Here is a 17,781-nt window from a genome sequence, read left to right as displayed (position 1 = left end):
ATTGGTCAAGAAAAGCTCGCGCTTTACTTCACCAGAGCAACCAACATCCTGTATATTTTTGTGTAACACCGCACGAGTGAGGCCCTCCTTCATATTTCATCTTGGCAAACTTCATGGGCCCCCAGATTTGCCATTTCATCTTTCTTATCAGGCATTGCCGCTGGTAGGCTGGCTTCGTTTTCTTAAACTGCTGTCTTTATGCGTATGTGGAAATGGAACAAGTAGGGTCTGTAAAAGGAAGAAAAAGTTTGTAAAAATGAAAAAAAAAAATACATTAACCGGCCTTTTATCGCATGAGAACACGTTCTGTGTTTATCATATAATTTTATTTTTAATTATAATATATTTTTTTTAAATTTAAGTATTTAATAGATCACAAAATTAATTCAGATATTCAGATAATCAGACGAATTTTAAAATGTTTAGATGTATGATGGTTCATATACACTTAATAATCCCTTTTAACTTGAACCCTTTATGTTGGCATGAAACCTCTTTCCTTTTTTTGTAGTTGTGTGTCAATGAGACAATCGATTCTACTTGTCAAAAGCTTGATAAAACTACGTGTAACGCTCCTCTTGGACTTGAATAATAGTATCGGCTTTGACCAACTAAATCTTACGACTTTATTCCTTGAACCCATTTTTTAAGACTCAAAAGCGTATTATCCAAATTAGAGGTTTGCCACATTATAAGGCCCTTCACCTTTTTCTTCATTTTCTATATGAGACTCGGTTCATTCCTGCTTCTTATTTAGACAAGATTACCAGTGAGTTATGTCCTCTCAGAGGATCCTTCTTAGTCGAGATATTCATTTCCGCACGGGATGTTATAATATGCTAGTTTAATGTAACTTAATATGTTATGTAATAACTTTTATGTATTATTTAATATGTTATTTTTAATTTTAACATGTAACTTAATAAAAAAGTAAAAAAATAAAACCAAGTCAATTCCATGTAAATCGGTTATTTTCAAGAGCAATTTAATTATGAATTTAATATTTGGTTATGAATGCGCTAATTGAGCCTTCTGCCATTGAAAAATTATACAATGTAGATAGAGAGGGCTCAGCCCATTGTCTTGGAGTTAATAGGCCACAGCCCATTGTCTTGGAGTTAATAGGCCATTTCAGCACATTAATATCAATGAAATAACTGATTCAGATCATATATGGACCGTGGATAATAAATAATGTCGAATCTATCACATTATTAAATTATTTAAAAAATTGAGTAAATCAAATTTTATTAATAGAATTATATTAATAAAATCGAATATTTTATTTCTTTATTAATTCAATTCAATTTTTACAATAAAAAATTAAGTAAATCAAATAAATTAAAATGATGTAATTTATATAAAAATATATTTTAAAGTAAAAATTATTAAAATGAACTAAATTAATTAAAATATTTTAATTTTTAATTTGACCCATTTATTCAATTAAATAAAATTCAATACGATGACTAATTTAATTCAGTTAAAAAAACTCTTTTATTTGATCATGCATAATAATAAAATGTTATGGAAATACTTACATATGACTATGAGCCATGAGAGCTCAGGCTCCCCCTCACCCTCGCCCTCACCCTTAACTTATCGTTAATCACAAGTTATAATAAAAATGCATCTACTGAATCAAAGCATTGTCCTATGCTCACATAACTTCAACACAGAGACAGCTCATCATAATGCTAATGATGCTTTTGTCTAGTGCATGGTGTAAAAATAGCAAAGATGAAACCAAGAGATCCCTTATAATATATCATGACTGAAACATCGAGCTAATAACACAAAGACAGCTTTCAGAAACTACACATATATTGCCTTGAAAGATCTAATTCATGATGCTGCGGCCGGCTATTGATCGAATTCAGAATGGATACTTGGTAAAATCTTAGTTTTGTTTTGTTTTAATTGAGGTTCTTGCATGCATGGACAATGTACGAATTCCTGGACCATTGCTTTGTGTTAACTGAAAAATAAAGAACCCATTTTTCCAAATCATCAGATCATTTCTCCTCTTTCCCAACCCAAACACAATGGCCGAGACTCTTCTTCTCTTCAACATCGCAAAAAGTGTTCTGGAGAAGTTGGGCTCTCTTGCTCTTAAAGAGTTTTTCCTGGCATGGGGACTCGAAAGCGATCTTGAAAAGATTAAGGACAACTTGGAAGTCATCAATTCCATGCTTTTGGATGCCGAGAAGCAGCAGTCACAGAATCCATGGATAGAGGTTCGGCTGCGGAATCTCAAAGAAGACATATACGATATAGAAGATGTGGTAGCTGAGTTTGAATGTGAAGCGTTGCGAAGGAAAGTGGTCAAGTCTGTAACACCACCCGAAAGGTACGCCGATTTTTTTCTAGCTCTAATCCACTTGCATTCCGCTTTAGAATGGGACGTAAACTAAAGAAGATTCGAAAGAGGGTAGATGAAATCGCAACTCTTACGACTCAGTTTGGTCTTACTGGGCAGAGTTTTGATAGGGATATCATTCACGGGGAGAGGGAGATGACCCACTCCTTTGTAGATGCTTCTAATGTCATTGGGAGGGAACAAGATACAGATAACATCATTGAAACGTTGTTGCAATCTGTTGATGGTGAAAATGTCTCCATTATTTCAATTGTTGGAATCGGAGGCATTGGGAAGACTACCCTTGCTAAATTGGTTTATAATGATCAAAGGGTGATTAGTCATTTCGGGGTGAATCTATGGGTGTGTGTTTCACAAGTCTTTCAATTAGATAAGGTGTTAATTAAAATTCTGAACTCTGCATCTCATGATCAAAGATATATGGATTTGGATATGGACCAGCTGCAGAACGAATTGCGAGAGGCTTTGGGAGGAAGGAAATATTTACTCATCCTAGATGATGTGTGGTGTGAGGACCCTAAAAAATGGAATGATCTGAAAACTTTGTTAACGGGAGGTGCTAATGGAAGTAAAATTGTAGTCACCACTCGTAGCAACCGTGTTGCTGAAATTATGGGCACAGTCTCTGCATACCGTTTGAGTCTTCTTCCTGACCAGGATTGTTTGTCTTTGTTTTTTAAATGCGCATTTAAAGGACAACAAGAAAAACAAAATCCAAAGTTGACAAGAATTGGCGAAGAAATTGTGAGAAAATGTAAAGGAGTTCCTTTGGCAGTGATAACTTTGGGATCTCAGCTTTGTTGTGAAACTGATGAACGCAGATGGGAATACATAAAAGATAATGAGATATGGAAATTAGAGCAAGAGGGAAATGACATTTTGCCTGCTTTAAGATTGAGTTACGAACACTTGCCATCTTACTTGAAAAGATGCTTTGCATATTGTTCAATTTTTCCCAAAGATTATGAATTCGACGACATTGAATTGGTTTATTTTTGGATGGCAAATGGATTTCTTCAATCTTCCAATGAGAATGAAGAGTTAGAAGATGTTGGCTTGCGATATTTTAAAGAGCTATGTTCTAGGTGTTTCTTCCAAGATTTGTTCGAATATCCTGGTCGTGTTAATTGTAAAATGCATGATCTAATACATGATTTGGCATTATCGATCTCACAAAATGCATGCTCAATGGTAATGACCAGCACTCAACAGATTCGCAAAAGTGTTCGACATATATCTTTTCCTTACCCAAAATCACTTGTTGATCAGGATCTTCCAACATCCTTACAAAGCCAGCAAAATGTGCGAACCATTTCCTTTTTAAATAAAGGGAAAGAGGGGATTAGTAGTAAACGGTTCATTAAGACATGCTGCCTAAGATTTCCATATTTGAGGGTCCTGGATTTAGCTTTTTCAAAATTCGAGGTATTGCCAAGGAGGATAGGCGATTTGAAGCAGTTGAAATATCTAAGTTTAGGTGGTAATCGTTTAATTAGAAGACTCCCTAATTCCATATGTAAGCTACAAAGCTTGCAAGTTCTACTACTAGTTGGATGTTGGAGTCTTGAAGAGTTGCCAAAAGATATAAAGTATATGATTAACCTTAAATGGCTTTGGATAACTACGAAGCAAAAGAATTTACCAATGGGTGGAATAGGGTGCTTGAAGTCCCTTCAATTTTTGTACATTAGCCTGTGTAACAGTATAGAATGTTTGTTCGAAGACATGCAAGGCTTGAAAAAGCTTCGAAGATTGGTCATCTCTAGTTGCAGAAGGTTGATATCTTCGCCACAAAGTATTAAATGCCTAACGGCATTAGGTACTCTTTGTATTGTTGGATGTGAAAACCTTGATTTGACAATGGGAGAAGGAGAAGAAAATCAATACCTATTAGATACTCAATTCAGCCTCGAAAAATTAGAGTTAGGAAAATTGCCAAAATTAGTGGAGTTTCCACAATGGCTTATTCAAGAATGTACCAACAATTTAAAGGTCATGAAAGTTGACGACTGTGATAACCTTAGAAAATGACCAAATATGGCATCGCTTCAAAAGCTACAACTCAGAGGTTGCTCAAAGCTAAACAATGATCCCTTACGAACAGCAGGTGAGAATTAATATTCCAATACTAATTCTAATAATTTACATATTTTATATAAGCTTGTTTAACAAATTGAATGTGTCATCAATTATATATTATTTTCAATAAGCTCAAAAACTGTAATTAAAGCAAATCTAACTATAGCAAATTTATTCAAATATAAATGACTATTATGAAGTGTAGATTAAATTTAAATGATTATTTTGTAACAAATTAAAATTAGCCTTTGTAATGATAGCAATATTGCATTACCCTTTTCCCTTGTATATAATATTATAATGAATCCTTTTCTCTGTTTGGCCATTTGAGTTGTCATATGGTAATTTGACATTTCTCTTACTTCTGATTTGAAGTAACAGAAGATGCAGGTCCAAGCACTTCCATGAGTTGAGCACTTAGCTTGCATGTGGACTAGAAGATCAATTGGTGAGTTTTTCTCCTTAAATATTTCATATTATTCAGCATAAATATTTAAACTTTTATGCATTAATATATTGATTGCACCAACTTTTTTCTTTTTTTTTTTTTTTAAAAAAAAGGGAATCTAGGCTCAACAGCTTTCATCCACACCCTGTGAGAACTCGCCGACATGCCAATTCGACCTCACCACCTCCTGCGTGCCTAAAATGGAATGTTAATGGTTCTGCATTGGGAAAGCCAGGGGTGGGTGCAATTAGAGGGGTGCTCAGAGATCACTCTAGATAATTCTTATGTATTTTCTCATACCCAACAAGTTGAGCTGATTCGAACGGTGTTGAATTAAAAGCAATCTGTAAAGCTTTAGAACTGTTGATTTTATTCCCAAACCTACTCACTGGCATTGACTTTGCTATTGTGGAATCTGATTCCCAAAATGGAATTGCTTAGGCTCAAAATTCAGACCTGGTTCCCTAGCGTTTAACGTCCACTATCAACACTATCACCAATCAACTATGCCTTCTAAGAAATGTCACATTTTGTCATGTATTGAGAGGGGCAAATTCATGTGCAGATACATTGGCAAAATATGGTCTCAGTAGAATTTCAGATTTCGTTGCACTCTTGTAGCTTCTAGTCTTGGAGTGTTTTTTTTTTTTTTTTTTTTTTTTTTTTTTTTCTGCTTTTTTATTTTGGTCTTTTATCTTGTTCTAGTTGTGGTTGGTGTTGGTCGGTGTTTCTTAGATTGGGTGTAATGGGGAATGCCTATTGGTAGGGGTGAGCAATCGGTTCAAATCGAACCAAACAGAACCGAACCTAATTAAATTATAAAAATCGAACAGTCAATTTTAGAAATCGAACCGAATTGAAATTGGTAAAAAATCGAATCGAACCGAACCGCTTTATTTCAGTTCGGTTTAAACCGATCGGTTTAATTTTTGATTGATTTTTTAATTTAGACTTGATTTTCAAGTTATTTGGTCTAATTTTAACTTTGGTTTGAACCTAATAACCATTAATCAATGAAATTAAACAATTAATATATATAAAATTAAATATAATTCATAAATTTTCCATAAAAATAAATTAATTCAAAAATCAATTCGGTTCGATTTGACTATATAAATCACTATTCGGTTCGGTTCGGTTCGGTTTAACCGATTTTTTTCTCTTCAAAACCGAACCGAACCGAAATAACCGAAATTTTTATAAATTAAAACCGAACCGAATCGATTAAATTTTAAAACCAAACCTATTGAACCGAATTGACTCGATTTGATTCAATTTTTCGATTTGAACCGAATTCTGCTCAGCCCTACCTATTGGCAAGGTTTTAGTCAGTAGCCCTTCCGCAACCTCTCTCATTGTCATTATCTTAATAAAATTCTATTACTTATAAAAAAAAAAAAACTTTTTTTCTTTTTCATTTAATGTCAATATTATTTATTTATTTATTTATTTATTTTCCCGATATGTTTTAAATATGCCCTAATATGTACACGCATAACACGTCAAGCTTTAGGGAGCATAATTTTTTTTTTATTGGTTGGTAGCTAAGTTAAATAAATGATTATTTTGAGCAATGTCATTAGAATTTCCACCATGCATGTTTTGTTGAAGATTTTTCAAATAAATAATTATTTGGAAGGTATATATATATATATATATATCACTTAGTGACTAGGACTTATTTTATGACAAATTCGTATCAGGTTCTTTTGGAATCAATTATTTATATAAAAAAAAATTCAAAAGAATTTTCACACCATTATATATAAATTTTATTTTTTTTTAAATTAAAAATTGTTTAAATTAAAAAGAAATTGAATTTTTTCAATTTAAATAAAAAATTAATAAAAAAATTAATTACATTAAATTAAATTATTAGAAAATTTGTTCACAGGACAAATTTTGTAATGCCATTAAAAATGTTAACGAGCCACTAATTGTAGATAAAAAATACAGTATATATGGTTTAGAGTTATTCAAATAGGGTTCATAATTTAATTCATAACAAATATGGATTTTGTAATTGACTCGGTTAGTAAGAAAGGAATAAATTCAATAACGCCATTAAAAGTACCGACGTGGCATTATTGTAAATAAAAATAATTTTTGTTATGTCTTATCATTTTCAAAATTTTTTAAATTATAATTATTTTTTAAAAAGTTATTTTTAATTCATTTAAATTTATGATCTAATTGTAAAAATAATAAATAATAAAAAATTTAAATAATTAATTATAGATTAACTTAGAATGAGAAATATTACACCAAAAATTATATGCTAATAATCACATTCAACATAAAAATATATACAGTTTATTAAAACATAGCATAAAAATAATATATAATACTTTTTTTTAAACAAATAACATATAATATTTAAAACTTTATTGAATTAAGAATCTCAACAAAATATATATATATATATATATATATATATATAATTTAAAAAACACACAATGTGAGAGAAAATATAAGTTAATAAGAGAAAATTATAAATTAGAGTAAATAGTAGAAAAAATAAAATTTATAATGAAAATTTACAATCAAAATTATATATAATAATTATTAAAAAATTATGGATTAACTTTTTTATTAATTATTTGTATCTATTAAAATTTATTAATTTTTATTTACTTAATTTTATATTTTTATTATGAATGTTAGACTCACTTACCTTTTTTTTTTCTCTAAAAATATCGCTTGCTCTTTTTATTTTAAAAAAATAAATATTAAAAATAAGGTTTTAAATATTTTACATTTAATTAAATTATTAAAAATTTTAATTTTAGTGATTAATTTTTTAATTTGTCTCTAAAAATTTTTCTCAATATTTAGGAATAATAATTTTATCTAATTAATATTTCAAATTAATTTTACCATCAATCATGAAAATAGATTAAATATTTAGAAAAAAAAATATTATTTTTATGGTATAAAAATTTATCTCTTTTCATTTATGCCTATGGAGTCAAAATTTTTAATTACTATTTGTTATAATAATTATAAATTATTATTTTAAATAAAAATTAATTTAAAAATATATATACACTCATTTAAACTCTTAAAACTCAAATTTAGTTTTTCTACAACATTTTAACTCTTCAATCCTCAAATCTTATATTAAATTCTCTAAAAATTAATGTACTAACTGATAGCTAAAAAAATATTAAAACAAATGTTAATTATGATTTATGGACCTTCTTTATTAAGTCATTCCTAATTATTTAAAGTTAATAAAATAAATGATTTATAAAAAATATGATTATTTTTTAATAAAAATATAATTTATAAATTTTTATTAATTATAATAATTATACAACCATTTAATTGTTGTCCTTCTTCATTTTTTATTATGTGTCCGCTCCTAATTTTTTTTGTAAAGACTTTTGTTATATCTATATAATATTTTAATAAATATATTTAAGCCACCTGATTGTATATATCATTGATAAAGATATGAGAGTTTTTTTTTCCTCCATCGCTGAAGCCCCTTTTTATGATTTCATAAATTTTATTTTCTTTTAACTTAGTTTAATTTTAGTTTATCCTTACGTATCCAAATTATAATAGAATTGAGAAATATAAATTTTATTAAATAAAAATCAAAGTATTAATTACTAGTATAATTAAAAACCATTTAAATTGATTTTTTTAACATAAATTCATATTTTTTTTAAGAAATATGAATTTATTAATTTTTTTATAAGATTTTAATTTAGGTTGCAACAGAAATTTTAGTTTAGTAGAATTATAATCAAGGTTAGAAATTTTAAATTTATAAAAACTCTAAAATTAATATAAATAATTAAAAATAATATAACTGTAAATAATTTAAAATTTAAGGATATTTTTGTCCATTTAAAAGTTCACACCCTCATTCGTGTGTGTCTATATATATAATCCGTCTTTGAATTTTACCCTATGTTTTACTTCTGTCTCTTAACTTTAATTTATTATTAAAAAATTCTTATTTAATTTTGTTTCACAAAAAATCTCCCTAACCTATAATAACGAGTTTCTAGATTAAAAAAAATCTTTCTAAGTTACAGTGTGATGTTTACAAATGTAGTTTCAATACTTTCTAGTGAAGGGTATATTCTCGCCCTTTCTAGGAAGTAGATAATTGTGATGACATTGATATTTTTTTAGTAGATCCAGATAGTGGTTGAAACGGCCAATATGTTTTTTAAGTGTGAGAGGAAATGAGATAAAAAGTGATTTTATTGTTTTTTAATATAGAAACTTGATATAGCAGGTTAGAATGATTTTTGTAAAACAAAATTAAAATTCAGGAATTTTTTAGTAACAAATTAAAATTCAAGGATTGAAATGAAATATGGGGTAAATTTCAGGGACAAAATATAAAAATTACCCAATAATTTAAATATTCAAAGTATTCTTTTTGTATTAAACCACTATTTTTTTTACTTCCTATTGTTAGAATAGTTGTAATCTTTGAAATGATATGTGCACTGGATAAATAATGTCCTTTATAAATGACAAAACATATTTTTTTTCTTTCTTTTAACTCTTAATTTTTTTTTATTGAGTTCTTATATTTTGATCACATTGTATTTATAAACTTTTTTTTTTTTATTTACATTTAACTCTTATTTCACAAAAGTTAGCAGGGTGTAATGCATCCTCTAAGGTGTGTGAGTGCAAGAAAATTATAATTAAATAATTAAAAACTCTCTTCTTTTCTCTCCCCACTGTCTCTTTACAATTGAGAAACTCTTCTAAAAACTCTTGATTTTTTTTTTCACTTATCATGTTGTCTCTAGGTTGAATGTATTGGGATAAGTCTTTTGGCTTGAAATAGGTGGATACTCCATGTTAAGTTTTTTCTAATATTCGATAAAATTTTTTTGTTTATAAAAAAAAAATTGGGAAACTCTCCTTCTACAGTCTATTCCCAATTAAACAAGAAATTATCCATCCCTTATCCATATGATTTGTTATATCTCTTTCTTAAAAAAAAAGGGCAAAGCCTTTGGAGGCTAAAAGAGGAGAGGGTTTCTATGAATTAAAACAAAGCCTTCCCTATGTCAATCGAAGATGATCTATTTACAATTGAAATTTATGATGAAAACTAAGGTAGCAATATGCTTGAAAAGCTTGGTCATTCTTGCTTCAGTATTGAAGAAGGTGAAGGAAATTCTAATGATGGGGAGGAATTGGGTTAGTCGAAAAATGGATTGCAACAGCTAGACCATGTGTTCCCTGGTCTCCATTTACTCCCTCCTTTCTTAAATGGAATACTGATGGTTCCTATATAGTGCTTCGAGGCGTAGTTGTATAGGATGGGTTCAAAGAGATCATTGTGGCTATGTTAGTTGTTTAGGAGGGGTCCTCACCTGCAGACTCTTTAAGCTTCATTGTGGAAAGTTATTCTTTGATCTTTTATTCTTGGACGAACAAGGCACTCAGCCATGGAGATTGAACCACATGATCAATGAAGCGCTGTTTATGCATGGACTCAAGGGGTCAAACCATTTTGTTGATTGTCTAGCAAAATCTAGAGGCTTGTTTCAAGATGAATTCATTGCATTTCTGTAGTCCTTCACATTTTAGTTGTAGATTTTTTATTTCTTCAACAGGTATTTTCATTAGTTGCCTTTTGATTTCTCATATTGTTGAAGGAATTTGGATTTATTGACATGGGTATCTTCATTAGTTGCTTTTGATTTCTCACATTATTGAAGGAATTTGGATTTATTGAGATGGGTTATTGATTTGAGTGTGTTGGTTAAAGAGAGAGATAATGTGCCTTGTATGAAAGTATGGTTTAGTAGGAAGAGACTATGGTTTGTTAAGAGAGAGAAGGTGAAATTTGTGAAGAAAGAGAGAGAATGATTTAAAAGGAGAAAGAAAAAGCATTTGGGACCTAAAGAGATGGAGGGACAGAGAAAAATTTTATTTTATAACGTTGGTAATTCAATTCAATACTTTTTTTATTAAATCAGTTAGAAAATGTATATAATGTCAAAAATAATAAAAGGTTGAAAGCTTTGATGTGCCTTGTGAAGGAGAGAATGATATTGATTAGTTATAAAAGATAAGAATTTTGTCGGAATGATTTGAAGAACATGAAATAACTTTGAATCACTAAAAAAAATAAGCCAAGATTAAGCAATATACTACCCAAATCAACTTCAACAAAAAAAGAAAGGATTTCTTTTGGTATTTTATGAATTAAGATACAATAGTAATAAAGATAAAAATAAAGAAGATAACTATGAAATGTAAACTTTGATAAGAGTAATTTTGCCACAAAGAATACAATCCCAAAGATGATGCCACACAAGGAACTCTTGTGATAAGTTAAAACTTCACCACAAATAAATAATGTTTGATAAGAAAGAAGAAGCGGCACTTGTTATTGTTTGAACAGTCTTCTAAATAGGAAATAATATTGAATTTTCGAAAAAAAAAATACTTCAGAAATCTACCCATATAGTAATGCACAAATTTGAGGAGATTTGATGACTTTTCAACCTTATTTCCTTCCTTATTTGAAAGATATTTCAATCTCCTTCTGATTTCTTTGACTTAGTCAATTTCAAACAGCAAATAGGGGCCTTTTGCACATATATGGTATTGTTTTCTTCATAATTAGCCCATTATCTTTTTTCTAACTTAAGCCCAAACATTTTATTATGCATCCATCTCACATTCCCCATAGACTTGCCAAGTCCAGCTCAATTTCTTTAGTTTTGAATACAAGCAAGCAAAGTAATGAGCTTGCTTTTGGACCTAGTTAATAGGCCCTCGTATGTCATGTCATTATGTGGCACATCATCTCCCCCTTATTGATTGGATTTGCCCTTAAATCTAATTCTTCCCCATCCTCAAAATCATCTTCCAAGTAAAGAGAAAGATCCCTCACATTGAAAGTAGAAGAAACATTGTACTCACTAGGCAAATCCAAATTATAGGCATTATCATTGATCCTTGCTACCACACGGAATGGACCATAAGCTCTTGACAATAGCTTGGACTTCCTCTAATTTGGAAATCTCTCTTTCCTCAAGTGAAGCCACACTAGATCATCGGATTCAAACCACACTTACTTCCTCTTCTTGTTAGCTATTTTGCTGTATTGTTCATTTTTGGCCTTAATGAGCTTTTTAACTTGCTCATGCATAGACTTTACCATTTTTGCCTTCTTCTCCGCATTAACATTGGCTCTTTCTTGAACAGGAATTGGCATCAAATCCATTAGTGTGATTGGATTGAAGCCATAGACAACTTCAAAAGGAGAGTGCTTAGTTGAGCTGTGCACACTTTGATTGTAGGCAAATTCAACATAGGCCAAGCATTCATCCCAACTCTTCATATTTTTCTTAATGACAGTTCTTAGCAAGATAGAGCGAGTTCTATTCAACACCTCTGTTTGCCCATCTGTTTGAGGATGACAGGCTTTTTGCACTTATTCCATATAGGCATTTTAGGGTAGTTTTGCTTCCATTTTGCCCTTATATTTTAATATATTTTATGTTTTTAGCTTTATTTTAGATTATTTGTTAACTTTAGTTACTTTATATTTGATTTTTGTAATTTTGTTATTTTTAATAGGTTTTTGTGGCAGATTGAGGGTCAATGAGTGCATTAGGAAGTGATTTGAAAAAATTTGGAGTTCCCTAAGCATGGAGGAAAGTTGAAGAAATCAAGCCTTGAAAGATCAAGTTAGCCAAAATTTGCTTGAGACTTTGCTTATGATGCTGCTCAGGGTATGTCATATTGCTTAACCTTAAGCCACAAGTCAAGTACAGCTTAAATCCTACACATTCAAGCTTTCATCCCAAAACCTGTCGAGAATTGCTTGAGATTCTACTTAGGGTAAGCAGCAGTGCTTAAGGTGCAACACAGGTCAAGCTGAAAGTAAAGCGTGAGCAGAAAAACTCATTTTATTCCAAACCTACCGAGATTTATTAAGGGTCTGCTTAACCTTAAGCAAATAGTGCACACTACAGGCCGAAAATTGCTGAAGAAGCTACTTAGGGTAAGCAGTACCCTAAGCAGACTGTCCAAAACGTGAATCACTCTGTTGACTTAGATATTTCTACACCTCATTTCCTATCCACTCCTTGGCTCTTATCTATTTTTAGGGCTACTTATGGGACCATATAAAAACATCATTTTCTAGTTTTTGCCACAAGAGGAAACAATAAGAAATAAAAGGAAAGAAAAAAAAAAGAGAGAAAGGAGAGAAGGACGCCATTATTTCTGAGGAAGAGGAGCTAATGCAACCATCTCCAGAAGCTCCAAAAATCAGAGTTTTGGGTTCTTCTACGTTTTTCCATTTCTAGTCCTCTTATCATGTTATTCTTTACTTTTCCATCAATTTCTCTTGTAAATACCAACATGAGTGAGTAAACTCTTTAGATTTCAGAGTTGGAAAATATGTTTTAGATTAATTTATGGATATGGACTAGTTATTTCCATATTTTATATAAATATAAGTTTTGATTCCTTCCTTGTGTGCTTGATTTACTTACCTAATGTTGGTACCCATTGGGTATTGTGTTAATCTTTGATTGAAGGACCAAAAGGTGAAGGTCATTGATAGATAATCAAGGATTGAAACTTAAAATTACCTAGATTTAGAAATAAACTAGGGTTTTAAGAGGAATTAATGATTGATTACAAAACTTAATGGGTTTTAAAGTAATCAAATATCATACGAAAGTAGGTTTGGTTATCTTAGAACACACATTGGTTTACTTGAAAAAGATATCAAAAGAATTTAGGATCAATCACCTTCAAGCTCTATTTTTTCCTTAAAATTGGAATACCTAAGACAAATCCCAATTAATTTATACATAAACTTCCAACTCTGGAATCATCTTTATCATAATTAGACTTTGATTTAAGTTACCCATTATTAATTTAGTTCAATTGCATCTAGATTTAGAATTTATTTGCTTGCTCTTTACCCATTCCAATTAGATTCATCAATTTACTTTGCTCATTTACATTTACCATTTATTCATCAATCATTAGCCCAAATAATCACTTCATTTATAGTTTGGTACTCAAATAGCAAATTCTAGTGGGAACGATATTTGACTTATCACTCTATTACTTGATACGACCCGTACCACCAAGTTTTGGCGCCGTTGTTGGGGATTTGATTTTTGTTTGATATTGAACGATTGTTTGTTTAGTTAATTTGGGCATTTTATTTTATTTTATTTTTAATTTCTTTTACCATTTTACTTTGAGAATTTGTTTATTTTGTTTTACAGGTACCTTTATTTTATGAGAAGGACAAAAAGTGAAGAAATCAATTTATTCTTTGATCCAGAAATAGAAAAGATAGCAAGAGCTTTAAGAGCAGAAGCTAAGAGGAGAAAAGCTGAATTTAAAGCTCAACAACAACAAGAAAGAGCACAAGAGCAAGAGTAAGAGCAAGAGCAAGAGCAACTACAAGAAAAGATGGCCAACAACAATAACAGCTATTCCGTGAAGGATCATGCTTATCCTAACATTGGGGATTTCATGCCAAGTATCATAAGACCAAGAGTAGAAGCTAATAATTTTGAATTGAAGCCTGCACTCTGTCAGATAGTACAATAATCACAATTTGGGGGAAGTCCAAGTGAAAGTCCACATGTTCAACTAGCACACTTTCTTGAGATCAGTGATATGTTGAAGATAAATGGAGTTTCTGACGATGCAATTCGACTCAGATTATTTCCTTTTTCTTTGAAGGATCGAGCTAGAGAGTGGTTACATTCTTTGCCATCGGGTTCTATCACAACATGGGACGAACTTTTTGAAGTATTTTTAGCTCAATATTTTTCACTAAGCAAGACAGCTAAGCTAAGAAATGAGCTGACTTCTTTCAAACCTAGAGATGATGAGAGCTTGTATGAAGCATTGGAGAGGTATAAGGATTTGCAAAGGAGATGTCCACACCATGGGATTCCTAAGTGGACACTTTTACAATGGAGTTTCACCAGCTATTAGAAGTACAATTGATGCATCTTCTGGAGGTGATCTTATGGAGAAATCTGAAGATGAAGCTTTTTCTACTCTAGATAAAATTGCTTATAATAGCTACCAGTGGAGTTGTGAGAGGAATGAGATCAAGAAAATAGCTGGTATATTTGAGCTTGATGCCATGAATATGATTAATGCTAAGTTTGATGCTTTAACAAAGAAGATGGACAAGCTAAGCATGAAAGTTGATTCTTTAGTTGGAGGTTCAAGTAATTCAGTAGTTGTTGGAGCTGCGAATGTTAACTGTGCAACTGAATTTCCTACATTTGGTCAAGATTTTTCAAGTGAGCAAGTACATTATGTGGGGAACTACAATCAAAGACCAAGTGGTAGCCCATTTTCTACAACTTATGATCCAGCATGGAGAAACCACCCTAATTTCTCTTAGGGAGGTAGACAAGGACAACATCAGAATTTTCAGCAGAATAGAGGTCCTCCTCCTGGGATTCCTAAGCCTCATAATGCACCTGCTCCACCACAACCACAATAACCACCACCACAACAAGCACAACCAGACAAGATAGCTAGATTGGAAGCCATGATTGAGACTCTATTAATAAGCCATCAAAGTCAACAAGAAATGATTTCTCAATTGGCATCTAAAATGACAACACACAACAAGATGTTAGAGAATCAAATAGCTCAACAAGCTAGCTCTTCAAATAGTAAAGCATTTGGGAAGCTCCCTAGCCAACCTTAAAATTCAAGAGAGCATTGCAAGGCTATTACATTAAGAAGTGGGAAAATATTGGAGAGTGAAGATAAAAAGATTGAAGAGAAAATTGACGAAGAGAAAAATAGAGAAGGAGATGAAAAAGCTGAAGTTGAGGTTAGAGAAGAAATTGAGAAAGAGAGTTCAGTGGAAGAAAAAGGAAGTAAAAAAAGAAAGAGTGAAGAGGAAGAACCAAAATATGTAGCACCTAAAGCCTACATGCCACCTTTACCGTTCCTACTAAGGTTCCAAAAAGCAAAGTTGGATAAACAATTTGGGAAGTTTTTGGAGGTATTGAAGTCTTTGCATGTGACTATTCCTTTCACTGATGCCTTAGCACAAATGCCTTCATATGCTAAATTTTTGAAGGAGATTTTGTCTAACAAGAAGAAGTTGGAAGAATTTGAGACCGTAGCTCTTACAGAAGAAAGCAGTGCTATCTTGCAAAATAAGCTTCCACCCAAACTGAAAGATCCTGGTAGTTTTTCCATACCATGTCACATTGGAGATATCAGTATAGATAAGGCTTTATGTGATCTTGGAGCCAGTGTTAGTCTAATGCCATTGTCTATCTATGAGAAAATGAAGATTGGAGAAATGAAGCCTACCACTATTTCACTGCAGTTAGCAGATCGGTCTATTAAATTTCCAATTGGGGTAATTGAGAATGTTCCTCTAAAAGTTGGAAAATTGTTCTTACCAGTGGACTTTGTATTATTGGAAATGGAGGAAGATGTACACATTCCTATTATTCTTAATAGACCTTTCCTAGCTACTGCTGGAGCTGTGATTGATGTAAAGAATGGGCTTACATTAGAAGTTGGGGAAGAAAAAGTTGAATTTAATTTGTTCCAAGCAATGAAAAAGAAAGATGATTCAAATTCAGGCTTGAGAATTGATGTGGTGGATGAAGTGGTCAAGGAAGTGTTCAAAAAGTAACATCCTGAAGATCCCTTAGAAGCTTGTTTAGTTCACAACATCAAGAAGGGGGATGAGATTGAAGATGCTGCAGAATATGCTCAAATTTTGAAAGGAAATTTACCTTTGCCTATGGCTAGTGGAGATTTGAAGCAAGATACAACTTCATCACCAATGCTTGAAAGAAGTGAAGCACCGAAGGTAGAGTTAAAACCTCTTCCAACAAATCTCAAGTATGCTTTTCTTGTTCAAAATTCTACATATCCTGTGATTGTTAGTGCTAAGCTGAATGATTGTGAAGTTGAAAAATTATTAAGAATTCTTAGAAAACATAGAAGGATAATTGGTTATACCATTGATGATATTAAAGGAATACATCCTTCTGTGTGCATGCATAGAATTTTGTTGGAAAATGATCACAAAGCCTCTAGAGAGTCACAAAGAAGATTGAATCCAAATATGAAAGAGGTTGTGAAAAAAGAGATCTTAAAATTGCTTGATGCAAGTATCATTTACCCTGTTTCTGATAGCAATTGGGTAAGTCCAGTTCATGTTGTACCCAAGTAAGGGAGCATCACAGTAGTGAAAAATGAAAATGATGAACTAATACCTACTAGAACTATAACTGGATGGAGAATGTGCATAGATTTTATGAAGCTAAATAATGCAACTAGAAAGGACCATTTTCCATTACCATTTATAGATAAGATGCTTGAGAGTTTAGCTCATCATTCTTATTTTTGCTATTTGGATGGCTATTCAGGATTCTTTCAAATCCATATTCACCCGGATGATCAGAATAAAACCACCTTCACGTGTCCCTATGGTACCTTTGCATTTCAAAGGATGCCATTTGGATTATGTAATGCCCCAACTACATTTCAGAGATGTATGGTGTCCATATTTTATGATTTCATTGATGATATTATGGAAGTGTTCATGGATGATTTTTCTGTGTATGGCAAATCTTTTGATGAATGCTTATCTAACTTGTCTAAAGTTTTGCAGAGATGTAAAGAGTTTAACTTAGTTTTGAATTGGGAAAAGTGCCATTTTATGGTACAAGAAGGAATTGTTTTGGGACATCTTTTGTCAAACAGGGGAATTGAGGTGGACAAAGCAAAAGTAAAAATTATTGAGAAAATGCCACCCCCGACATCTGTGAAAGGAGTGAGGAGTTTCCTAGGGCATGCTGGATTTTACAGGAGATTCATCAAGGATTTTTCTAAGATTTCT

At 31.4% G+C, this 17,781-nt stretch overlaps 1 protein-coding gene and 1 non-coding gene across 2 annotated transcripts; one reads left to right on the top strand and one right to left on the bottom strand.

Moving 5' to 3' along the window:
- The first annotated feature begins 2,045 nt into the window (after positions 1–2,045).
- LOC110642270 (putative disease resistance protein RGA3) lies at positions 2,046–5,186 on the top strand. The gene is made up of 3 exons (XM_058143245.1): positions 2,046–2,350; positions 2,398–4,155; positions 5,021–5,186. Exons 1-3 carry the CDS (start codon positions 2,046–2,048, stop codon positions 5,184–5,186), a joined length of 2,229 nt encoding a protein of 742 aa, XP_057999228.1.
- A 9,546-nt stretch (positions 5,187–14,732) lies between these two features.
- On the bottom strand, positions 14,733–14,839 carry LOC131179028 (small nucleolar RNA R71). Its single transcript, XR_009148035.1, has one exon. It is a non-coding gene; the product is annotated as a small nucleolar RNA R71 (small nucleolar RNA).
- Positions 14,840–17,781: the final 2,942 nt, after the last annotated feature.

The sequence above is a fragment of the Hevea brasiliensis genome, chromosome 3 (genome assembly GCF_030052815.1).
Source record: "Hevea brasiliensis isolate MT/VB/25A 57/8 chromosome 3, ASM3005281v1, whole genome shotgun sequence".
In the NCBI taxonomy this organism is placed as follows: domain Eukaryota; kingdom Viridiplantae; phylum Streptophyta; class Magnoliopsida; order Malpighiales; family Euphorbiaceae; genus Hevea; species Hevea brasiliensis.
Note: the sequence above shows the minus strand (reverse complement) of the source record. Positions and strands in the feature narration are given on the sequence as shown.